The sequence below is a fragment of the Pan troglodytes genome, chromosome 2 (genome assembly GCF_028858775.2).
Source record: "Pan troglodytes isolate AG18354 chromosome 2, NHGRI_mPanTro3-v2.0_pri, whole genome shotgun sequence".
Classification (NCBI taxonomy): Eukaryota; Metazoa; Chordata; class Mammalia; order Primates; family Hominidae; genus Pan; species Pan troglodytes.
The window spans coordinates 101,357,403-101,384,215 of NC_086015.1; the positions used below are offsets into that span (position 1 = coordinate 101,357,403).

Sequence of the window (26,813 nt, forward strand, 5' to 3'; positions counted from 1 at the left end):
TGTTAAATTTGTAAACTTGCTTATTTATATCATTTACTCATTCTACTTTTAGATACTTTGCCATTTGCTTATCTATCTTAAGTTTTTATTATAGACATACATCTGTAGCTTTCATATCCATGATAAAATATGTTTTCTAATTTATTATATACCTTTTAATTCTGATAGATACTCTTCTGCTATGCATTAAAATTATATAGGAGCTATGTATTTGTTCTGGCTTTCTTTCTTTGAATAAGAATTTCTCAAATCTCTAAGTTACATTAAATTTCTTAGAAAATATTTGTGGTGTGAGGTAGAGCCTAACCTTATCTACTTCCAGAGAAATAGCCAACCGTGCCAGTATAATTCATTAAATCAGTCATTCTTTTCCTTCTGTATTGAAATATATTTGTTTGATGCCAAATTCCTTTATGTATTGAAATATATTTCTGACCTCTCTATCCTATTGTGCTGATCCTCTTGTCTATTCTTATCCCAATATCTTAATATTTTGATTATTATGGCTTTATATCATAGCTCAATAGCAGTTAAGGTACTCAACTATTCTTACTATTTAGTATTTTCTTGGGGAAAATGGCAACTTTTTTCTTTCATATGAACTTTAAGATAAGTATATGCAGTTGTAGAAAAAACCCTGTTAGATTGAAAAGGATTTGCACTAAGTTTACATGTCACTTTGGATAGATTATGATTTTAAGACTTTTTATAATGGATAATTTTGAATGTATATTATTATAGAGAAGTAAGCCAGGTGTGGTGACTTATGCCTGTAATCCTAGAACTTTGGGAAGCTGAAGCAAGAGGATATTCGAGCCCAGGAGGTCGAGGCTGCAGCCAGCCATGATTGCAGCATTGCATTCCAGCCTGGGTGAGAGAGGAAGACTGTCTCAAAATAACGAAACAAAACAAAATAAAAGTGGACAAATAAGGGTAAAAATTTAAAACTAATAAAACAAGAAGCATCTCTTGGGAATCAGTCACACCTAAAATGTCATCATTGCTGTGACTCTTTTGTGACTATATTCTCTCTTCTTTCATTTTAGTGATTGGCCAGGTCACACATGGCAGAAGAAAATAAGACTCTGGTGACTCACTTTGTCCTCACAGGACTTACAGATCGTCCAGGGCTGCAGGCACCCCTGTTCCTGGTGTTCTTGGTCATCTACCTCATCACCCTGGTGGGCAACCTTGGCCTGATGGCGCTCATCTGGAAGGACCCCCACCTTCACACCCCCATGTACTTATTTCTTGGCAGTTTAGCCTTTGCAGATGCATGCACTTCATCCTCTGTGACTTCTAAGATGCTTATCAATTTTTTATCAAAGAATCATATGCTATCCCTGGCTAAGCGTGCCACCCAGTTTTACTTTTTTGGTTCCAATGCAACCACAGAATGCTTCCTGCTGGTAGTGATGGCCTATGACCGCTATGTAGCCATATGCAATCCCTTGCTTTATCCAGTGGTGATGTCCAATAGCCTCTGTACTCAGTTTATAGGTATTTCATATTTTATTGGTTTTCTGCATTCAGCGATTCATGTGGGTTTGTTATTTAGATTAACTTTCTGCAGGTCCAATATTATACATTATTTCTACTGTGAAATTTTACAGCTGTTCAAAATTTCTTGCACCAATCCTACAGTTAATATACTTCTGATTTTCATCTTTTCAGCATTTATACAAGTCTTCACTTTTATGACTCTTATCATCTCTTACTCCTATATTCTCTCTGCCATCCTGAAAAAGAAGTCTGAGAAGGGTAGAAGCAAAGCCTCCTCCACTTGCAGTGCCCATCTGCTCTCTGTCTCTTTGTTCTACGGCATCCTCTTCTTCATGTATGTGAGTTCTAGGTCTGGATCAGCTGCAGATCAGGCCAAAATGTATTCTTTATTTTACACAATAATAATTCCTTTACTAAATCCTTTTATTTACAGCCTAAGGAACAAAGAGGTTATAGATGCCCTGAGAAGAATCATGAAGAAATAAATAGTTGTCAGACAACATTCAAACAATTTCTTCTTTATATTCTGCTGAGAAAACCCCAAGTCCTGTAGATTAGGACTAGTGGTCAGGGTGGTCCCTGAGCTCTGTGTAAAGGATCTCATCTTCATATTATGTTTACTTGGATATGGATCCAGTGAAGGTTTGGTAACGTTACCCAAAATTAGCTTATTTAGAAACATTGTGCTTCATTTTAATCTGAGCATTTAGCTTTTTCAAAATAGCTATTTGCTAGGGACTTCAAAGTTACAGGTAGTAATTGGCAATTTTATTGAGAAATACTGAGAAATATTTATAATTGCACAAGAAAGACATAATTTTATCAGGATTATTTTTAACAAAATCCAAGCTATTATACCATATTACCTTGAAAAGAAAAGATTGCAGCTGAATTGTAGTTGTTTCCCCCAGTTTGAGATGCCCCTGAGGAATGGACATCTAGACAGGCAGGTTATATTGCTGAGATTGGTCTGAACTGATTGCTGATCTAAAATGTTCCCAAGTATATTGTATCAGTTTTTAAGATTGTTTATTATGTAACCTATATTTTATGGAATGCAGCTGTACTGAAAAATGGAGGTGAGGCAAACATACCTCCAGGTGCTAGGTGACAAGCAAGTTACTTAAGCTAAGAGACACTAGATCCTGCACTTTTCTTGTGCTAATGTGAGCTGTACTTATTTCAGTTTGCATTCAGTTATTGAAACTTGGGCAGTTGTTATCTGGGTATCCAGGACCTCTGTAATGCTGCTGCTTTGCATTATTTGATATTCTTGCTTAAAGCTAAATAAACTTGGGTAATAAACATGGCTAAATAAACACTGGGTAAGTTTGATTGTCATTGTACACTTGAAACTTACTACAGTGGTCCAATGATTAAATGACGCTCATACAGAAGGATGGGTAGGGAAAATCTTTTGAGACTTTAGTGCTGGGATGGCTGCTAACTTATTCTTGGTTTGTGGTAGTGAAAATTTTTTGAGGCAAATTTTGGGGGACAAATCTCATCAATGGAATTTAGATGATTTAGCTTCAAAGCTCTACAATTAACCAAAATGAATTAATAAAAAAGGCAAACGGAAAATAGCTATATTTCTTGATTGTTATCAGTGATATTAGCACAATGGAAATTCTATCAGGAGAACACAAAAAAATAGACTTGACTTATAAAAGGTGAGGAAAATATGAAAATAGAAGATGAGCTGTAACATGTTTTGCTGGAAATCTGGCAGAGATTATATTTACTGGTCAACTAGAAGTCAGTGTGACCACTGACTTTTCAAGAGGTGTGAGGACAAGGCCAGATGACCATAGAAACTAGGAGGTACTGTTAAATAATTGAAGCGTTTTGCCAACAGATAAACACTGGAAACCTAATGAGGTTTTGTTAGTCTGGATGCTCAGACTGTGTGTTCAAGGAAGTAATATTTTAAAGGTAAGGAATCCATTCAGTTTGAATGGAATTATATGGCCAGCCTATATAAACTTTAGTATACATTTCTCATTCCCAATTACGATACACAATAGTTAAAGTAAAAATCCAACAAGCTTGCCTGCCCAATCCTTTCTCTTAATGGTAGATGAAGGATCCGTGCAGAGATAGTAGAAATATTCTAATGCAGACACTTTAGGTTGATTATAGATAAAACATATAATTAATTACTCTTAATGGAAAATGCCTTTAACACAAACTATGATAAATGCAGTGATAAGGACAGTTCGTGATGCTTGGTACCCTTATAAAATCTTCCTTTTATTAGAATATAATACTATACAGACGGCCATGACAAACATGTTAGCAAGCTGCTACTCTTGGATCTTGATGATAGAAGAAAGGTATGTAATATTTAGAGGGAAAGAAATGATTAAAAATGGTCTAGCTACATGGAATTATTTTGGTGGCTAATGAAAGTAGTATGAAAAGGAAATAAACTGATGAAGGTGCTGTATAAAATATGGTGTTGAATTTTTACTGGCTAGGAGGTGGAAAACTCTTGGTACTTTGGACAACCACACTTGCCTCACTGAACAAACTCGTCAAGTTTGTTCTGTTTACTCCTGTTTGGGATATGTCAAAGAGTATTGGGAAAATAAAGTGGGTAAGCAAGGTGCAGAGGATACCTCTGTTAAGGCAATAGATTTTTAAAAAGTTAAAATCTACTTGCAAAATTTCAGCAGAGAAATCTAAAGATGTACACTTGGTCTAACTTGAATAGCTTTGGGGTGGTGAACAGAATTTCCAGGGATTATCAGAAGCTGGAACACAATATATAGAGATACCAGCAAGAGGCAGAGAGTGCAAAATTAAGGACCAAGGTAAAACTTTGAGGATAATGTGATGCTGTCATAGTAGGTACCAGAGTTACATTAAATTACAAATTGGAAAATATGAAAGTAAGAATGCCCTGTAGAAATGTCACCTCTACACAAGTGTCTTATTGGATTTGATGTTATGTGAATAGAGAGATACACCATTGCCTGCTGATTTCTAATCAGGTATTAATTGAGCATGTCTGTACCCATTTCTAATTTGACATACAAATGAGAACCTTTAGAATTGTGCAAATTTTCCTCTGCAGTGAGAATTAAGCAAAAGCAGATCTCAGGAGGACAATGACAAATTTCTGCTTTGATTAAAAAGATAGTAGAAACAGGAATATTAATCCCCATCAACTAATTATATAAAAGTCCTGTCTGGTCTCTAAGGAAAAAGACAGTTCATGAAGACTAACCATAGACTACTGAGGACTAAGTAAGATCCTTCTTCTGATGATCTCTGTGCCATGAATGGTAAAAGTCATTCAAGAAGTATAGCAAACTAAAGGTGACTGGCTGCTGTAGAGCTGGCCAAGGATTTTTATTTTCATTCCAATTTCAGAAGAAAGTACAACAATTTGCTTCTTTTGGTAAAGCCTGCAATACATATTTAAGATAATTAATTTTTCCAGTATAGACTTGTACCTTGATTAGGTAAGATCTAGACTTGATTCCTATAAGAGAAAATTAGTTTATTACACTGATAATATTATGATAATTTATCTCTCAGAGGAACTAAGAAATTAAAGACTTAAGAACTGTGGTGACACATACGACTAACCCAAAGTGGCTAATCAACCTCATTAAACTATACGGCCTTGAACAATCTGTAAAACTTTAGGGAATAATTTTGACTGGAATCACAATAGACATTCTAAACACAACGGAATAAATTGCTGGCTTTGCAGCCCTGATGGATAAGAAGAGGACTATCTGCATGTTGGTGAGTGCATTTATTGCACTTGAACCTTTTATGAAGCCGCATATTGAGTTACTCAAAAGAAATCTGAGTTTCAATGAAGTCAGGAAAAACCATGAACTTTGAGACTTACAATCTATATTCCAAACAGTCTTTCTAGAACCACATCATCCATCATCCTAAAGTCCAAATGAATTTAAAGGTGTCTATACAGCTAGAGTCCCTGGCAAACATCAACATTACCAAACAATGACACCATCAGGAATTTGGAATTTTTAATTACTTGATGTGCAGCAATGGAAGGCCTTTTTGAAAGACAAGTGTAGGCCTGTTATTAGGCCTTGACGGAAATAGCACCCTCCATGGAAACACAGCAAATAATATTATTTTATTTTATTATTTATTGTTTGTTTTTTTCACTTTTTAAAAGAGCAGTTTTGGGTTTATAGCAAAATTGAGAAGAAGTTACAGAGATTTCCTGTATACCTCCTTCCCGGACACATGCACAGCCTCCTGCATTATCAACACCCCCAACAGAGTAGCACATTCATTTCCGCTGATGTGCCTATGTTGACATACCATAGGCACCCAAAGTCCATAGTTTACATTAGGGCTCACTCTTGGTTTTGTGCATTCTATGCGTTTGGACAAATGTATAATAACATGTACCCACTATAATAGCGTCATATAGAATAAACCTGAGATAACTATCGTGTTATGAGCAGTGTCAAATACATGTTTTAAAAAACCTGAGGCAAGTCAGCAAAAGTCGTTGTTTAAATGAAAAGTATATATAGGAATATCCACTGATGATGGCTCTAGGGGAGTGCTTCATATTCATGACCAGTTTTCAGCCCTGCCACTGGGACTGAATATAGGACACCCCAAGGAGATACTAGCTGTTAGTACTGAATAATCTGAACCTTATAATTATTCCCCTGCTAAAGCAAAGCATGCCACCTGGTTCATCAACAGAAGATCCAGAATTCAAGGACAAGATGCATTTTGAAAATCTGTAGCTACTTACTCCAAAAATAAAGGATAAGATCTTGGTTGAAGAACGTAGAAGTAAATATACACAATGGGCAGAATAAGGGTAGTGTATAAGAGCCTTCCCAGTCTTATCTGGTGGATTAAAATTTGATTTTCTCCTCGTTTTCTGTTGAAATTAAGAAATATTTTGATTTATTTTAAATATTAATAAAACATTGCTTTCCTGAGATAAACCTGACTTGGTCATAACGTATTATTATTTTTATATGTGGTTGTATATTATTTATTAATGTTTTTATTAGGGATATCTAAATTTGAGATCATGAGGTATATCAGAATTTCTTTGTCTTTATCTGGTTTTGATATGAGATGTTTCTGGCCTTTGAATAAAAGTGTTCCCTACTCCATTTTCTTAAAATGTTTGTGTAGGATGACTATTTTTTCCTTAAGTATTTGTTGAAATTTGCCCGTAGCTATTTTTTCATTATGAGAATTTAAATATTTCAGCTAGATGATTAAATTATTGTAATATTTTAGTATAATAATATTCCCTTTTTAAAATGTTGTAGTATCCTTAATGATGTTCCTCTTTCATTCCTGGCATTGGTAGTTTATTTTTCCTCTTTTTAAAAATAATTATTCTAGTAAGAGGCTCATCATTATTTTTGACCTTTTCAAGGAAATAGTTTTTAGTTTATTAATTTTTTTCAATTGTTTTTATTCCATTTTATTGACTTATTTATTTACTGTTTCCTCCTTCACCTTATTTTGGGCTTAATTTGCTTTTTCACTTTTTAACTTCTTAAAGAGTAAATGTAGATAAATGACTTTAGACCTTTTTTCTTTTTCCATATAAACATTTAAAGCTATACATGTCCATTTAGGTGCCATTTTTATCTGTACTGTATATTTGATATATTATATTTTTATTTTCATTCAATTCAAAATGTTTTCTATGTGTAAGACCTTTACACTGAACAATTCACCCAATAATAATGCAAATTCTTTGAAGTGCACATGGTACATTCACAATATAGACTACAAAATTGGCCATTAAATAAGCCCAGTAGATTTTAAAGGATTGAAATAATACAAAGTGTGTTCTCTGACAACAATGGAATTAAATCAGAAATGAATAACAGATACTTGGAAAATCTCCATCTATTCAGAAATTAATGGACACACTTCTAAATAACCTATGGGGGAAAGAAGAAATCTAAAGAAAAATTAAATTATTTATATGTCCCCAACAATTTTGTATGTTGAAGTCCTAAACTCCAATTTGACAGTATTTGGAGGTGGAGCCTTTGAGAGGCAATGAGGTTTAGATGAGGTCATGAGAGTAGGGCTTTCCTGATAGGATTAGTGTCCTTATAAGAAAAGATACTGAAGCTTGCTCTCTTTCTCTCTGCCCTGTGAGGACACAGTGAGAAGGCACCGTGTGCAAGCCAGGAAGAGAGACCTTACCAGAATCCCAATTAAGAACTTACAGCCTTCAAGCTGAGAAAATTAATTTCTGTTGTTTAACACACCCAGTCTATGGTATTTTTTAATGACAGACTGAGAAAACTGATACCTATCTCATGCAATTCTTGAAATTCTTTTTAAAAATTTGTTTCACTCGTCTTTGTTCCATCTTATTCTTTTCTTGTATTCTTTTGCATTATTGATTTTTTAGCATTCAATTTTATCTCTACTTTTAGCGTACTAGTTAAACCTCTTTTTTAATAGTTGCTCTCTGTTTAAAATATACAGTCAATTTTTTGCAGTCTGCCTTCAAATAATATTTCTTCCTATGTGTAATGTAAGGACTTTATAACAGTATACTTCTGTCCTTTTTGTCTTTTTATTATTTTTGTCACGTTTAATTTCTACATGTTATGATTTTCACAATTGTTACTACTTGTGCTTTAAGGAGTCATTTATTTAGAAAGGCATTAAAAACTGAGAAAAATATTCACATATTTACCCATTTTTTTCTTCATTTCTTTGTGTAAACTCAAATTTCCATCTGCTTTCAATTATCTTCCCTTTTATTTTTGAAAGATATTTTCACTGAAGAAAGTCTTCTAGGTCTACAGTTCCTTTTTGCTTTCAGCAATTTTATTTTGTTATTCTGTTGTTTTTGGTTTGGAAAATTTCTGACAAGAAATCCATTATTTTTATTTTTCTGTTTAAGATGTGTTTTTTTCTGGATGTTTTTCATATTTTGTCTTTCAGAAATTTAATTATGATGTGCCTTGGTGTAGTTTTATTTGTGCTTCTGTTGTTTGGAGTTCATTGACCTTTGATCTCCTAATTTGAGTTTTAAAATTTGCAAAACTTTTGGCCATTATTTCTTCAGCAATATTTTTGTCCATTACTTTCCTTCTGGAATATGAATTTCATGTATGTTGTATCACTTGATATTGACCAACAATGAGACTCTATTAATCTATTTTCAAACATCTACAAATCTCTTTATGCTTCATGTTGGATTGTTTATATTGCCATTTTTTCAAGTTCACTAATCCTTTTTTGTTTCTGTAGAGGCTAACCTTTTCTTAACCCTATCCAGTAAAATTTTAATATAAAATGTGGCCTTTTTCATCTCTAGAAATTCCATTTGATTCTTCTTTATGTTTTTTATATCTCTTCTTCTTATGCTGATTTTTATTATGTTGTTTTATAATAGCTGTTTTCATATGCTTGCCTGTCAATTCATTATTTCTGCTAGTTTAGGGTCTTCCTATTGATTGCATTTTCTTCTGATTATGTATCATGGTTTTCTGCCTCTAAGTTGTCTAGAAATTTTTAATTGGAGTTTTGACATTATACATTTGGAAATTATCCTGGCAGGCAGTTACATTTTTGCATGTAAACTTACCCCTTTCAAGATTGTTTTTCAGGTTTTATTTGGTGAGTTTTGTATTATCTTTAGAGCTAATTTAGCTCCGTTACTTAGGCTTAGTCCTTCTGGGGTGTCTAATGAATGCCCCATGTATTCAAGGGTTTCTCTAAACTCTGATTATTGGCAACATGAAAAATTCATACCTGTGTTATCTACTTGAATTTTTTAACTTATAGATACTGGGTTACTGTTTTTGCCCCCAGTTGTTTGCTTTTCCACTGAAGTTTTATTCATATGAAGATAGATGTTTAGACAAAACCTTATGTGTACCTTTATGCAGACTTACGTAGTGCTTTGTTTGCATAGCTTTCTCTTTTTTAGTACTTTTGTAAGTTCTAGCTACAACAACTTCTCTTAACTGAAGATATTGTCTCCTCCTGTCAGCAAGATCGTCAGTTCTGTTTGTGCTCCTATTACTTAAGACACAGCCTGGAGATTGTCTCCAGGCAGAAATCTGAGGCAATTATAGGGTTCACCTCATATATTCTCAGGGTTCACAGCAGTTCTCTTCTGCCTATTGTACACTATCTGAAAACAATAGTTGTTTTCTCTATTTTGTCCAATCTTCTATTGTTTACAGTAGAAGTGCAAGTCTCATAGGCATTACTTTTTCACTGAGGGAAATGGAAGTGTAAGACATCGTTTGTTGTCACTTATCTCTGACTAAAATCTTCTAATACTTCTTTTTGGCTATACAAAGAGTCTGCATTTCTGAGTGTAGCATAAGGATTCATAAAGGAACCAAGCAAATTCTTCATCCCTGCATTATACATGTAATTTACTAGTTTCTATAACTTGGCTCCTATTCTTCCTTTCTTCATCAAGGAAAATGCTTCATCTTTATAATTTTCTGAATTGTGTCCATTACAATTACAATACAGCATGAATTCTATCTCTTTTAAGACCATCCCAAAAGTGATCAGTTGCCTCTTTGAGCTTAATTTTGTTATTTATGTTAATTTGTTAATTTAGTTAATCATCCATGCAATTACTGAAGAAAAGTTATGATACATTTAACCACAATTTTTATTTTCAAGGAGTTCAGCCTAGGGGAGGAAATAGATTTATAAAAATCTATTTCCTGTAGATTTCCTGTGACTGTAATAGAGGAAAAAATCTATTTCCTGTGACTGTAATAGAGATTAAAAATGCTGGAAAAGAACTAAGTACAGGCATAGAAGTGGTTCAGGAAAGAGTATTGCTCAACTCTTACATGGAATTAATGGGGGAGAATAAAAAATAACTTGCTAGAATCGGTGGCACTGAGGCAGAACTGGAAGCATAAGAGTTATAAGGTGTCCACCAGGTACTCATTTCAGAATGAGGAGCACAATATGTAAAAATAGTGCTCTAAGTTTGAATCTTCAAGTGTTTAAATATAGTCAGAACATAGGGTGAGAAGGAAACGGGAGTATCAGAGATAAGACTGGAGATGTAAGAAGGATTAGACAATGGGAAACCATTTATGCCATGATAATGAGTTGGACTTTATTATAGGTAAATGTGGTACCAATGAAAGGTTATGAATTACTGATTAATAGCTATTATAAAATCTGGAACATTTTGTTCCATAATTCAATATATATTCTTAGCCGGGGTAGTGGCAGGCACCTGCAATCCCAGCTACTTGGGAGTCTGAGGCAGGAGAATCCCTTGAACTTGGGAGGCAGAAGTTGCAGTGAGCCAATATCGCACCATTGTACTCCAACCAGGGTGACAGAGTGAGACTTCATCTCAAAACCAAACCAACCAACAAAAACCAATACGTATTCAATATACAACATTCAATATATATTCAATATTCAACAATATTTTGGCCATTACTCTCTTTCTGGGATATCACTTGCATATATATATATCTGATGATATATATATATATATATCTGATGATATATATATATATCTGATGATATATATATATATCTGATGATATATATATATCTGATGATATATATATATCTGATGATATATATATATATCTGATGATATATATATATCTGATGATATATATATATATCTGATGATATATATATATCTGATGATATATATATATCTGATGATATATATATCTGATGATATATATATATCTGATGATATATATATATCTGATGATATATATATCTGATGATATATATACATATCTGATATATATATCTGATACATATATATCTGATGATACATATATATCTGATGATACATATATATCTGATGATATATATATATCTGATGATAGCATGAAAAATAAATTGAAAATAAGGTAAGATTGGAAATCAATAGAACAATAAGGATATAATTACAAATTATTGAAAACGTATTTCCCTGAATTTCTGGAAATACTGGTCTATTGAATATGTTTGGATTTATATGTTGCCATTGAAAAGGTCCTATGCCAACCTGATTTTGTCTTCTTTACCTGAAAGCCCAGAGGGTATTTGTTTTATTTTATGACTTAGTTTTTAAATGCTATGTTTCAAATTACTTGTTTCCCTTAATTTTCACAGGTGCATAGGTGCATAAGAAACTTACTGATATGTAGATTCATATTTTTTTATTTCTAGAAAATCTCATATTATAATTTTAGTAATAATTCTATTTCATTGAATGCTTTTTCAGAAACTCTAATTACATATATGTTGGATTTTATTCACCTATAAGTGATATCAATCAGTTTTTCTCTGATAACTTTTTGTTTGTTTTCAGTTTTGTTTTTCTCACGTAGCTGTTTGTATGACTTTTCTTTTTTGTTGTTGTTGCATTTAGGTTCCAGAAGATGACTACATTTTTTCACATTTTAATTGTTTTAAGTCTGCCAGGCCCTATTTCTCCATGGGGCTTTATATTTCATTCAAGTGGCAATCCAACACAATTTTCATCCACTTCATGAAATCTATCACATCTTTCTCAAGATCATTTCACACTAAAGTTCAAGCATGTTTACTGTATCAGAAAATTAGTGGGTGAGATATTGGAACAGTGGCTGAAGATAGACACTAGAGTGAAGCACGGAGACATGGTTAAGGGGAAAGTAATTCTGCAAGTGGTTAGTTCACTTAGGAATATTTGTGTTCTGACAATTCTTACTTGCCTAGACAGCATTGTCACTTCAGGAACTGGCATACTGAATGACATGATAACGTGAATCTTCCTGTTGACTCATCAGTTAATATCATAACTTTACCTCATTATATATACAAAAATTAACATTTGAGCTAATTTGTAGGTATTTCTATTTTTATTACAATAGGTTTTGGGGAAACAGGTGGTATTTGGTTACATTGGTAAGTTCTTTAGTGGTGATTTCTGAGATTTTGATGCACCCATCACCGGAGCAGCATACACTGTAACCAGTGTGTTGTCTTTCATCCTTCACTCCTCTCTCACCATTTCACCTGAGTCCCTTAAGTCCACTGTATCATTTTTACACCTGTGCATCCTCATAGCTTAGTTCTCACTTATAAAGAAGAACATATGATGTTTTGCTTTCCATTCCTGAGTTACTTCACTTAGAATAATGGTTTCCAACTTCCAATTCAGGTTGCTGAAAATGCCATCATTTTTTCCCCTTTTTGTGGTTGAGTAGTATTCAATAGTATACATTTTCTTTATTCCTTGATTGATGGGCATTTGGGCTGGTTTCATATTTTTACAATTGCTAATTGTGCTGCTATAAACGTGTGTGCAAGTGTCTTTTTTATATATTGACTTCTTTTCCTCTGGGTAGATATGCAGCAGTGAGGTTGCTGGATCAAATGGTAGATTGACTTTTAGTTCTTTAAGGAATCTCCATACTGTTTTCCATAGTGATTGTACCAGTTTACAATCCCACCAGCAGTGCATAAGTGTTCCCTTTTCACCACATCCATGCCAACATCTATTTTTTTTATTTTTAAATTATGGCCATTCTTGCGGGAGTAAGGTGGTATCACAATGTGGTTTTAATTTGCATTTCCCTGATAATTAGTGATGTTGAACATTTTTTCTTACGTTTGTTAGTCATTTGTATGTCTTCTTTTGAGAGTGATCTATTCATATCATTAGCCCAATTCTTGATGGGATTATTTTTTTTTTCTCTTGCTTATTTGTTTGGGGTTCTTTGTAGATTTGGGGTATTAGTCTTTTGTTGGATGCAAATTTGTGAAAAATTTCTCCCACTCTGTGGGTTGTCTGTTTAGGCTGCTGATTTTTTCTTTTGCTGTGCAGAAGCTTTTTAGTTTAATTACGTCCCATCTGTTTATCTTTGTTTTTGTTGCATTTGCTTTTGGGTGATTGGTCATGAAGTCTTTGCCTATGCCAACGTCTAGAAGGATTTTTCTGATGTTGTCTTCTAGAATTTTTATAGTTTCAGGTCTTAGATTTAAGTCTTTGATCTATCTTGACTTGATTTTTGTATAAGGCAAGAGGTGAGGATCCAGTTTCAATCTTCTACATGTGGCTAGCCAATTATCCCAGCACCATTTGTTGAATAGGGTGTCCTTTCCCCACTTTATGTTTTCCTTGCTTTGTTGAAGATCAATGGACTGTAAGTATTTGGCTTTATTTCTGGGTTCTCCATTTCATTCCACTGGTCTATGTGCTTATTTTTATACCAGTACTGTACTGTTTTGGTGGCTATAGCCTTAAAGTATAGTTTGAAGTTGGGTCATGTGATGCTTCTAGGTTTGTTCCTTTTGCTTTGGCTATGCAAGCTCCTTCTTGGCTCCATATACATTTTAGGGTTGTTTTCTCTGGTTTTGTGGAGAATGATGGTGGCATTTTGATGGGAATTGCATTGAATTTGTAGATTGCTTTTAGCAGTGTGGTATTTTCACGATATTGATTCTACACATCCATGAGCATGGGATATGTGTTCATTTGTTTGTGGTGTCTATGATTTCTTTCAGCAGTGTTTTGAAGTTTTCCTTTTAGAGGTCTTTTACATACTTGGTTAGGTATATTCCTAAGTATTTAATTTTATTTTTTTGCAGCTATTGTGAAAGGGGTTGAGTTCTTGATTTGATTCTCAGCTTGGTCACTGTTGGTGTATAGCAGAGCTACTGATTTGTGTACATTAATTTTGTATCCTGAAACTTTGCTTAATGCATTTACCAGTTCTAGGAGCTTTTTGGATGAGTCTTTAAGGTTTTCTTGGTGTATGATTGTATCATCAGCAAACAGCAATGGTTTGACTTCCTGTTTACTAATTTGGATGCCCTTTATTTCTTTCTCTTGTGTGATTGCTCTGGCAAGGACTTCCAGTACTACATTGAATAGAAGTGGTGAAAGTGGGCATCCTTGTCTTGTTCCAGTTCTCAGGGGGAATGTTTTCAACTTTTCCCCATTCATTATAATGTTAGCTGTGGGTTTGTCATAGATGGCTTTTATTATGTTAAGGTATGTCCCTTCTATGCCAAGTTCTTGATTTGATTCTCAGCTTGGTTGCTGTTGGTGTATAGCAGAGCTACTGATTTATGCACATTAATCTTGTATCCTGAAATTTGCTGAACTTTCTTAATGTTTCTGTTATTTATTTATGCATTAAAATGACCAAAATTTAGTGGTTCTTCAGCAATCTAATTAATATCTCTCACAATTCTATGGTTGACCAGGGTCAGCAGGGTGGTCGCCAGTTGGTCTGCAGTCATCTGAGGTCACAATTGGTCTGGATTTTCCGAGATGACTCATTCACAAATCTGGTACATTGTTGAAGATGGCTAGAAGACTGGGCTCAGCTGAGAGGCTAAGATTTTTGAGCCCCCCTTTCTCTATGTATAGTTTCAGAACCTCTCTCTCTCCATGTGATTTATCTGGCAGGATAACCTAACTTTAGATGAAGGCTCAGAGCTCCACAAAAGGCTAGTGGAAGCAACTTCTTAAGCTTGGACTGGCACAACATAGCTTCTGTCACATAAAACACCCATGGAGCAGGACATAATTGTAACACAGTTATAATTGTGTTACAATCTATAAAATATTAATACTATATTATTAATAACTATAGCAATATATTGTTTAAAGAGAGTCATTGAGAACCCCATTGGGGTTCTCAAAACATAAACACCAGGAGATGTGGTTTATAGGAACTGTCTTTGGAAAGATATTCATTCAATTTCTTTTAATATGTTTCAGTCAAATCTAGTTTCCCTTGGCACCTAATAATTGTCTTTATTTCTTAGAATAGTTTTGCCTTCTTTATTTATTTCCTGAACTTTTTCACATCTATATTTTAATCTTTTAGCTTATATCTGTTCTTAGTTTTAGAAGTTTTGATCTGAGGTTTTATTTTAAAATATCTGCTTGTTTAAGCTGTTCAATTTTAGTTTGTGTCCTGTGTTACAATTATCCCTGCTCCACGGATGTTTTTAGGAGGAACAATATTCCTAAGCAGAAAAAAATGTATTGGGTTTTTTATTTTATATTTTATTTTTTTCTTTTAACACTTACCATGGGTGTTCTCAGTTGCTTTCTGGCAATTTAAAATGTAAAATTGTTCAGGATCATCAATTACATTTATAGATAGACATGTATGAGTGGTTTGGATAGTTAACTAAATTTTGTCTGTTTTTGTTTTATTTTGGTTTTGGTTTACCACATATTTCTTCTATAGTGAAATGAAAGTTTCAAATTTTGGGGATCTTTCTTGGAGAAAATTTTAAAGTGTCTTCTGATTTTGATTGTCTTTTGTTTCTTTGGGATATCTAATTTCCTTTTTTTTCTTTTACTCCCAAGCCTAAGAAGGGTTTCTCCCTCTTCTGTGTTCCCCCTTCCACAGAGGTTGAGCTTTCAGAGAGACTGCTTGTTTTACTCCTGCATACTCCCATGTCTCTTTCTTCTGATAGCTCATAGCCTTTGCTCTTTCCTATCAAGTTTTCTGTATTCCCTTCACTTAGGATGTAACTTCCTATTTCTGAGAGTGATTTTTGGGTTCTGCTACTCTGAGGCTTTAGTTCTTCTCTTCTTTTATTCTGTAGGCTCCATCTTCTCTTTAGTCTGGTCCAGTCTCCAGAGTAGATGTTTGGGCATAATTTACTGCTTATTGGTAAATTGAAGTTTATACTATTCTGTCTTCTAGTTATACTAAAGGTGTTTTGGAGGGACATATTTGTTCTTGTTCATCAATAAAGTTTTTGCTTTTTGTTTTTTTTAATTTAAGGATGTGTGGAGAGATTTGGATTTTGCCAGTTTCCATTATCTTATGGAAACCATATGGATACAAATGATTAATTTGGTTTTAAGAGCCACCATTATTTACTTTTTAATAAAATAGGGTACAAAAATAAATATCTACTGAGTCCATCATTTTAAAATCTCTGGATTAGAAGCATAGTATGCAGGTGAGTCAAATCCATTTAAAAAGCTTGGGATAGAAATGACTATTTTCTTCCAAAAGGTAATAATGGTTGTAATAATTTTGACCTTCAGAGGCCTTCATATTTTAATAAAGATTCTTTACAGCAATATAGGGACCATGAAGACCTCCTTGCCTGCTTGATTTTCTGGACAGAAATGGTGTTAAGTCCTGGGTTTTTTTTTTTTTAATCATTTCTCACATCTTTGTCAACTATGATAGATGCTATTGCTAAACCCAATGGCTAGGCTATGATAGACTTCTATAGACTACTTGACTATTTGTGAATCTAGCTTTTATTCCACAGAAATTCTACTTTGCCAGCATAATTTTTTTTTTTTTTTGAGATGGGGTCTTTTTCTGTCACCCAGGCTGGAGTGCAATGGTGCAATCTCGACTCACTGCAACTTCCGCCTCCCAGGTTTAAGTGATTCTCCTGCCTCAGCTCCTGAGTAGCTGGGACTACAGACATAAGCCACCATACCCGGCTAATTTTTGTAATTTTAGTAGAGGTGGGGATTCACCAGATTGGCCAGGCTGGTCTTGAACTCCTGAACTCAATTGATCCACCTGCCTCGGCCTCCCAAAGTGCTGAGATTACAGGCGTGGACCACTGCGCCTGTCCTGCCAGTATAATGTTAAATACATCAGGCACTGTTAACAAAGAGGCACAATACTAAATCAATATTATGTTAATGTTCTTATTGAGGTTCTTATTTGCTTATGGATAAGCAAAACCTAATGTTAATATAATATTAAAGCCCAAGCTAAGGCTGAAGAAGTAAAACTTGCCAATCTTCTCATAAAACTTAAATCTTCAAACAATGCCATATTTGGATTCTGCAGCAAGATTGATTCATGTCTTCTATACTTTAGATAAATGCTTATTCATCCTGATACACAAGGATATCATTAGCTTGCCAACATGTTTATGTTGGGTATCACAGTGCAATCACAGAGGACTGATCACTATAAACAAACAAGCAACCACTGTTGCTGTTTAGGGTAATATGAAACGAGCACTAAACGTAGGCAGGGAAGACAGATGGAACAGTTGAAAATTTGCAAATGTAAACACTTTTTTGTGACAAATTAACTGCTACCAGATTTCACAGTTATCTGTTTAATTGTCAATACTATGTGTAGTTTCATTTTATTAACTAATTCTTGGAGCATTAAAGATGATAAATTATCATGTACTCAATAAGGGGAATCAAAGTAAGTTGTGGATAAAGAAGATAAAACCTACTCTTTCCTAGTTTGATGAACAGTGAAGCTGGATTTTTACATATGTTTTTAAATGGCTCAGAGAATATTGAAACAAGTTTTTCTGGGGGCAGTTAGCTTCCCTTTGTAGAGACCTTGGGTCAATATCCAAGGTGGGTAAATGAATGAGAACAGGCTGACCAGGGAAACCAGATGGTTCTATTGAGGAGGAGATGCTGGCACAAGAGAGCTTCTCCTTCCATATAAGCCCATTGAAAACTTTTAGGACTAAGGATGAAGGTGACTATAATGACTGAAATGCAGCCTGAGGTCAAGCTCTCTGTCACACTAGCCTTGAAAGTAATCATGTCTGTTCCTATGGAAAAAAACTTAACAAGTTGCCTTGAGAATGGTAGTCATTTGTGATGACAAGAAATGACCCAAGGGACATTTGCAGAAGTTTGGTCACAGGAAATTAGATAGCATTTTCACTAAATAACTTTCCAACTCTCATATGAGGAGCAATTTACATTATTAGTAAGTAGGCCTTTCCATCAGTCCTCAAAGCATCTTCTCTAAATGAGTACTGGGCTGATAATGAGAGACTATGCCAAGATTTCAGTTATACAGCATTTTGTTTAATTCATATGAAGAAGCCTTTCGACACTTATTAATCCTAATTCAAATCAGGTTCTTGTCAGCTGGAGATTATCAGTTTCTTGTTTCTTCCTGAACTCCATTAGTGTCAGGAGTCCTCACTCAATTGTGATGTCAACGTCAGAATCTCTCACCCAATTGTGATGTGAATTGATGGCATTAGTCCACTAACTCCCAAAATATATTTGGAAATGACCAGTTCCCAATCTGTAATATTCATACTTTCAAGTTTCTTCTTATTATTATTGGTTTCAGAAACCATCTCAATCCTTTGAGTCACCAGTGTGACTTTCTCCAAAGTTTCAAAAATGAACCACTTGAGAAATACTTCCAAGAAATAAGAAAGTCAAACAATGTTTAAAATCGGTATAGCTGCAATTTGCTCTGTCAAGTTTAAGAAGAAATCATGACAGGTTTATTAGTCTTTCTGCAACTTTCAACAAAAGAACAGAGAGAAGAAAAATAACATAATAAAAATATATTACACATATTCTAGACCATTGCACATTAAAAAAATCCCTATGATGTTGCTTTACTTGATCTTGATACATTTTGTTCACTCCCTAATATTTTACACACGTCTCATATTTTTCATAAATCTTCTCTAAGATATATAGGAGGGAAAGGCATAATATTTATTCTAAACTCTTCTCATCTCATGCTCAGATGAGTGGTTACCTAATTTTTTTTGCAAAACATCCCACATCCAGCATCCCACATCCAATAAATTGAGAAAAATTTATTTAACAAAACAGAGAAACTTGGTAAGAACAATGGAAGACAATGGCATTTGAGCTGGCTACTTCATGCATCCCCTCATACACATTTGTGTTGCAGAAGACCTATTCCAACAGGCTCAAGAGCTGAGTGGCAACTCTCATTTCTCCCAGCTCTCTGGAGTAGAAGAGCTATTGCAAGTAGATCTGGCAATGAGGAAATATTGGCAGATTCCACCTCTCTCAGCTCCATGCAGCAGAAGATTATATGGAGGCAGTTGGAGAGAGTGAATAACGGATAGGTAGGTATAAAGAGATAAAGTTGCCGGGCACGGTGGCTCACGCCTGTAATCCCAGCACTTTGGGAGGCCGAGGTGGTTGGATCACCTAAGGTCTGGAGTTCGAGACCAGCCTAATCAAGGTGGTGAAACCGTGTCTCTACTAAAAATACAAAAATTAGCTGGACGTGGTGGTGGGTGCCTGTAATCTCAGCTGCTTGGGAGGCTGAGGCAGGAGAATCGCTAGAACCCGGGAGGCAGAGGTTCCAGTGAGTTGAGATCATGCCATTGCACTCCAGCCTGGGGTACAGAGTGAGACTCCGTCTCAAAAAAAAAAAAAAAAAAGGGAAAATCTATGACTTGGCAATGGTCGATCCATGGATTTGAAGAGGAGTTCAGTGTCAAGGATATCTTCCTGTTTATGGCTTGAATAACTGTCTAGTGGTGTTATTCCCCAAGATAAAAAAAAAAACACTGAAAGATAACTAGGGCTGCCTGTGGAGTAACAGACAATTCTAATTCCAAATTTGGACATGGTGAATCTAATGTTCCTTTTAGACTTCCAAAAGGACATATCAAGGAGATATTTGGATGATGGCATTGTAAATGAAAACAAGAGAAAAGAAAACAAATATTTCCTAAAGTCTGTTCATTGATATTCTGTATAGATGTCCGTACAGTATTCCCTTTGGATTACAAGTAGAGTTTTTAATTGTTGCAGCTAGTTGCAGGGTAAAATGATGATTAAATCACAATGCCCAGTAGATTGAACTTGACTTTATCTTACAGGGAATCCTTTGGAAGTGTGAAGGGAATATCTTCCTTTCCTTTTTCCTTTGGTTTTAAACAAAAACAATTTTGGAAATAAAATACATATTATCTCCACCCATTTTGAAATTACTGGTTAAATTCAGTGTGTAAGTAACAATTATCTCATTTCTGCTTTTTCTGTGCTACTTTAGAAAATGTATCACTTTCCAATTTCCCAGTGTTTTTGTGGGAACTGGATGAGAGTATAGTGATTTCTGCAATTTCTATTATTTATCGTTTTGCAATTTGTCTTTAGGTGATAATGAGGTATCTATGCAAGAAATTAAAATTTCAGTGAGGCATTGAGATTTTCTCAATCAACCATCAAAACCTAGACAGATGGGACAGGATGTCTTTCTGTAGAGAAGACAAATTTCTCACAAAGTTTCATAAATAATATAGTTTAATAGAGGAAGGAAGTAAATGGGAAAACGTTATAATAAAAATGATAACAAAGCTTTGAAAGTTATTTTATCATATAGAGAGTTTAGAGCTGAGACACAAGATATGCAGATTGTTATCTACATGATTTGTGGTTTTGCAGAATGTAAATAATTGTAGCCTTTGAGTTAGTGGCTGTCTATAATACCTAGATTTTTAAATATCATGGAATCATGAGAGTAAAAGCTAAAGTCAATAAATACAGCTAGCATTGTCTCCTTTACTCCAACTTGAAGGTATTTCTTTCATCTTACTCTTAAGGAAAAAATTCCCAAACCTTACTACTTCTTGGCTTCATTATACTGAATTCATGAAATGAGACTAGAAATATCTATTATTTGGTGACTTGGATTGCAAAGAAAGTGAAGCCATTTTATTTAGGACAAAATCTCCACTTTGGGAAGAAAATTATATTTCCTTAATATAACCTATTTTCAGCAAATATACTCCAGTGAAACTGTTAGGTTTGGTGTATTATAACAGGGATCCTTATGGGTGTTTAGTTTTTTAAACTTATTAATCCTTTTGTTCAGCTTAGTGAAGATGGAGAATAAAAACTTATCATTGTTCCTACTGTTTAAATAAACTAAATTCTTCTGATTCATTCTGGTATTACATTTCTATTTATTATAAATATGGCTATGAAATTATGAAATTGTTTTCTTCAATGAATGTTATAATTTATTTAAACTCAATTTTTGTGTTAAATATATCTTTGTTTCTCTTTCAAGGAACAAAGGAGATTATATGGTCATTTCAAAACATTTGGGAAATTCTACTCTGGGTATTTTTTCAGAGATAGTTTATAACCAAGTCATAGAAGAAAATCAATCTTATTACTTCATGAAAATATCAGATACTATATTCATAATAGCAATAGAACCTATGAAGCCCTTATGAGTAAAATTTAATAAGAAAAGTGTTGAAAGTGTATAAAAAAACTATGAAAACAACTATACATGGATCTATCTTACATAATTTCCAGATATTTTTGACTATTTCAAAAAATCATTCCTGCTCTCAATAGTTGTCTATTACCAAATATTTAAATGCAAATTATCATGAAACATAAAAGATCATTAATAGATATTTTCTAAGAAAAATTTACAGGTTATTTATTACTAATTTTACATTAGAACTATCAATGCCAAATATTCCTTACTAAAGGTAAAAATAGCATTTTATTATTCTTATTTCTATTAACATGCAGGTAATCATCATTTTGTACACATTTACCTCAAAACATTTGGGAAGCTCTAGCTGGAAATTCTTTCAAAGATAGTTTATAAGTTATAGAAAAAAATTAATCTTTATCTATGTTCATATCATATTTATATTTGTACGCAAAAAATTAAAAATAATATAAATGGAACTATGTAATTTACATTTCTTTCTATTTTGATTTTTTTACTTAATAATGCATTGAGAAAATGCTCTGATTTTTAACAGGTACAGCTCAAATCCATTTTCTTTATATCTGAAGACTATTCCACAGTCAGACTGTACCATAATTTATTCAGTCATTCTATAATTGATGAGTATTCTTTTTGTTTCCTGGCTTTGTCTTCATGAACAATGCTTTATTAGGTATCCTTGTGTTTTACGTTTGTATCTGGGTGACAATATTTCTAGAATATATATCCAGAAGTGAGATTGTTAGATCAAAGATATATAAATTACTAATTTTGATAGATGTCAGCTTTGAAAGGCAGTTAACATTTATGTCAGTTATTTTAGATTGCAACTCTTTTTCAACTTTCTATCATCAGTAGATATTATTTCTCATTTTACTTTTTTGTTTATTTGACAAATGAAAATGATGCGACAATTTAAAAAATATCCTTAATTATTAAGGAGGTTGAACATTGTTTCATATATTTATCGGTTTTTTTTTTTACATATTTATTAATCATGGTAAACATATCTGTTCATATTTTTCACCCATTTTTTTCATTAGGTTGTCTACTTGTTCCTGCCAAGTTGTAAGAGAGTATATGTGTTGTGTATATATTTTTATAAGTATTAATGCAAATTATGTTACAGATATTTTTCCAACATGTTTTGTCCTTTCCCATTTTTTATGAATTCTTTTGTCATGCCATAAAAATTAGGTAGCTATGCCTATATTCAATGATTAGCCTAATTCTCTTTCTCATGCAATGGTTTTGGATTTGCATCTTTTTCCATTGCAATGGTCTTCCACATGGTTTTATTGCCTCTGGAGGGTGGTAGAATATGCCACACCAAAATATGCCACTTTGGCAGATGGATTATTTTGAGCTAAAGGTACATAAAGAAACAGCAGATGGAAGAAGGGCATTCTAATTTCACCTCTAAGTCTTCCTCAAAACAAGTGGTTAAAAACTCCCATGTAAAAGATGCCCTCCCTGTACCAGAAGAAATGAAACATTATTTTCATTTTTTAATGAATTCTATCCAAGAGAATTCTATACAAACAACGCTTGTTAAAATAATTCTAATCTTCCTTTTACCTCCCTACATAATTTAGCTGCTTTTCCACAATTGCTTCTCTTTGTTCAACCTAGTATGAAAGCCTTTAGGTTTTGCCACATGTTCAGGTCTTCATTTACTTATAAGGACTTTTATGTTATGTAAAACTTTTATACATTTGTATGCTTTTCTCTTCTGAATCTGGCTTATGTCCATCTGATTCTCAGGCCAACTGAGAGAGTAGAGGCAAAATTTTGCCTCCCCTACACCTCAAATATATGCATTCATTTCAGTATTTTCCAATTTTAGTGTCACATACCTAAACACACACTTTATAAACAGATTTTACTAATGGATGTAAGTTAGACTTTAAAAACTGTTAATTAAATGGGAAACTCAAAGGTATAAATATAATAAAATGCCACCGCTTTGTGTTATCTTTAGTGATTGTCTTTGTAACATGTTTTCTTATTACAGTCACGAGTATGGATATATCAGAGGGAAATAAGACTCTTGTGACAGAGTTTGTTCTCACAGGACTTACAGATCGACCATGGCTGCACGTCCTCTTCTTTGTTGTGTTTTTGGTGGTCTATCTCATCACCATGGTGGGCAACCTTGGACTGATAGTTCTAATTTGGAAGGACCCCCATCTTCATATGCCCATGTACTTATTCCTTGGTGGTTTAGCCTTTTCAGATGCTTGTACTTCAACCTCTATAACCCCTAGGATGCTGGTCAATTTCTTAGACAAGACTGCAATGATATCCCTAGCTGAGTGCATCACCCAGTTTTACTTTTTTGCTTCCAGTGCAACTACAGAATGCTTCCTCCTGGTGATGATGGCCTATGACCGCTATGTAGCCATATGTAATCCCTTGCTTTATCCAGTGATGATGTCCAACAAACTCAGCGCTCAGTTGCTAAGCATTTCATATGTAATTGGTTTCCTGCATCCTCTGGTTCATGTGAGTTTACTATTGCGACTAACTTTCTGCAGGTTTAACATAATACATTATTTCTACTGTGAAATTTTACAACTGTTCAAAATTTCATGCAATGGTCCATCTATTAACGCACTAATGATATTTATTTTTGGTGCTTTTATACAAATACCCACTTTAATGACGATCATAATCTCTTATACTCGTGTGCTCTTTGATATTCTGAAAAAAAAGTCTGAAAAGGGCAGAAGCAAAGCCTTCTCCACATGCAGCGCCCATCTGCTTTCTGTCTCATTGTACTACGGAACTCTGATCTTCATGTATGTGCGTCCTGCATCTGGCTTAGCTGAAGACCCAGACAAAGTGTATTCTCTGTTTTACACGATTATAATTCCCCTGCTAAACCCATTTATTTACAGCTTGAGAAATAAAGAAGTCATGCATGCATTGAGAAGAGTTATAAGGAAGTAAACAGTTCCAAAGGGAAATGTCAAATCATTTATTTTTTCACCCTTTGCATAAACAAGTCAACAAGTCTTGTGGTTAGCCATGGCTCTGCCATTTCATCAGAGGGCTAGTGGTCAGGGTTGTCACTGAGCACTACGTGAAGAAACCCAGCTTTGTACAATGTTTACTTGGATTTGGGTCCAGTTGAAGTGTCTTTACATCATCCATGGTTGATTTCTTTAAAAACATTTTACTTCCTTGTTTTCCGAACATTTAATCTTGAAAATTTATTATTTTCCAGGGACCCTACACCTAAATTCCATTGAATAACCGACAATAATTGAAACTGTTATATAAGAGCCATTTAGTTCACAAACCTAGTTTACTGCACTAGGCTCTGTGATACCCTACCATACAAGAATAAAATGATAAAAACTCAGAGTCTTGCAGAAAAAGTGTTCTAGAAATAAAAGTGAGAAATAGTAATAAAAATTAAGAGTTAAAAAATGGTGTATTTTTTAATTTTTAATTTCTGGTATATCTTAATGACAAAAATTTTTAAAAGCTTGTCTTGAACAACGGACCATCAAAATTTAAAACTTTCCATATCTAAAGTCGATATACTAGCTTTAATATAAGGCATTATATAATACAATTGCATTCAATAACATGCAGTTTAGAAAATATCTCTGGATATAGCCTTCTCAAACAGTACAGATCTTCTATACTCCATTTACAGGAATATTTTGTTTGCAATTATAAGCATGATAAAAAAATTTGCGTAGAGATTGCATTGCTATACTCCAAGAGGCAGAAGACAAGGATAAGAAACAGGTCAAATATGTATGGATATTGGTGTAAAATTGAGCTGGTAGATTCTTTTAAAGGTGAGATCAGGTTCTCTTGGTGTCAGCCACCAATTTACTTCCTTTTTTTTTTTTTTTTTTTTTTTTTTGTTTGAGACAGAGTCTCTGTTGTCCAGGCTGGAGTGCAGTGGTGCAGTCTCGACTCACTGTAACCTCTGCCTCTCAGGTTCAAGCTATTCTCCCGCCTCAGCCTACTGAGTAGCTAGAATTACAGGCATATGCCACCAGGCGGGCTAATTTTTGTGTTTTTAATAGAGACAGGATTTCACCACACTGGCCAGGCTGGTCTTGAACTCCTGACCTCAGGTAATCCTGCTGCCTCGGCCTCCCACAACTTACTTCTTTTCAGTGACAGAACTACGTTAATATATGTATCAGCTATTTTAGCAAAATGGAACTGACACATATTTCCTTTTGCAAAGTATGAATCATGTTCTTTGAGCAAGCTGTTTTTTCAAGCATTATATTTAGGAATAAAGAATTAATAGGAAATGAAAATTAAAATTTAAGTTGTTGCAACAGGAGTGAAACTTGTTAAAGAAAAATTTTAGCTGAATAAAATTTTAAAAAGTTTAATTGAGCAGAGAACAATTTGCCAATTGGGCAGTTTCCCAGCCAGAGTAGGCTCAGAGACTCCACGGCAGCTACATGGTGGAAGATTTGTGGACAGAAAAAGGAAAGTGACATACAGAAAACACAAATGAGATACAGAAAGAGCCAGATTGGTTACAGCTCCACATTTTTCTTATTTGAACATGGTTTGAACAGGTGGCCACCTTTAGCCAAAACTCGGTGACTGGTACAAGAGCAGGTTACAGTTTGTTAACAATTCTGTTTAGGTTTGTACAGACAAAGTTTTAGGCATAAAATATATAAGGAGGCAGCCTTAGGCTAAACTTAATTTAACAAAGTGTGCTCTTGTTGAAGAATTTTAAAAGTTATTTTTAGTTAGCTTTTTTGCCTGTAATTCCAACAGATACACCAAAATATTAATCTAATATGTAGACATATTCTATATCTTAAATGTATTGATTATTTGACTTAGGAATATAAATTTAAAATGTTAATTCATTTGTATAGGTGTACAGTTTCATTCCTATGGATCTCCACTAACAAATGGCTTTTTTAAAAACTACACAACTGAATGTACTCTTTAAAAATTTTTTTTTTATTATACTTTAAGTTCTAGGGTACATGTGCACAATGTGCAGGTTTGTTACACAGGTATACATGTGCCATGTTGGTTTGCTGCACTCATCAACTCGTCATTTACATTAGGTATTTCTCCAAATGCTATCCCTCCCCCAGGTCCCTATCCCCCAACAGGCCCTGGTGTGTGATGCTCCCTGCCCTGTGTCCATGTGTTCTCATTGTTCACCTCCCACCTATGAATGAGAACATGTGGTGTTCTGTTTTCTGTCCTTGTGATAGTTTTTGCTTAGAATAATGGTTTCTAGCTTCATTCATATCCCTGCAAAGGACATGAACTCACCATTTTTTATGGCTGCATAGTATTCCATGGTGTATATGTGCCACATTTTCTTAATCCAGC

General features: G+C 34.1%; 2 protein-coding genes across 2 annotated transcripts; both read left to right on the forward strand.

Moving 5' to 3' along the window:
* The first annotated feature begins 1,064 nt into the window (after positions 1–1,064).
* LOC738237 (olfactory receptor 5AC1) lies at positions 1,065–1,988 on the forward strand. The gene has a single exon (XM_001138982.1). The coding sequence runs from the start codon at positions 1,065–1,067 to the stop codon at positions 1,986–1,988; it is 924 nt and encodes a 307-aa protein (XP_001138982.1).
* Positions 1,989–23,489: 21,501 nt separating this feature from the next.
* LOC460542 (olfactory receptor 5AC2) lies at positions 23,490–24,419 on the forward strand. Its single transcript, XM_009445948.4, has one exon. It carries the CDS (start codon positions 23,490–23,492, stop codon positions 24,417–24,419), a length of 930 nt encoding a protein of 309 aa, XP_009444223.4.
* The last annotated feature ends 2,394 nt before the right edge of the window (positions 24,420–26,813 follow it).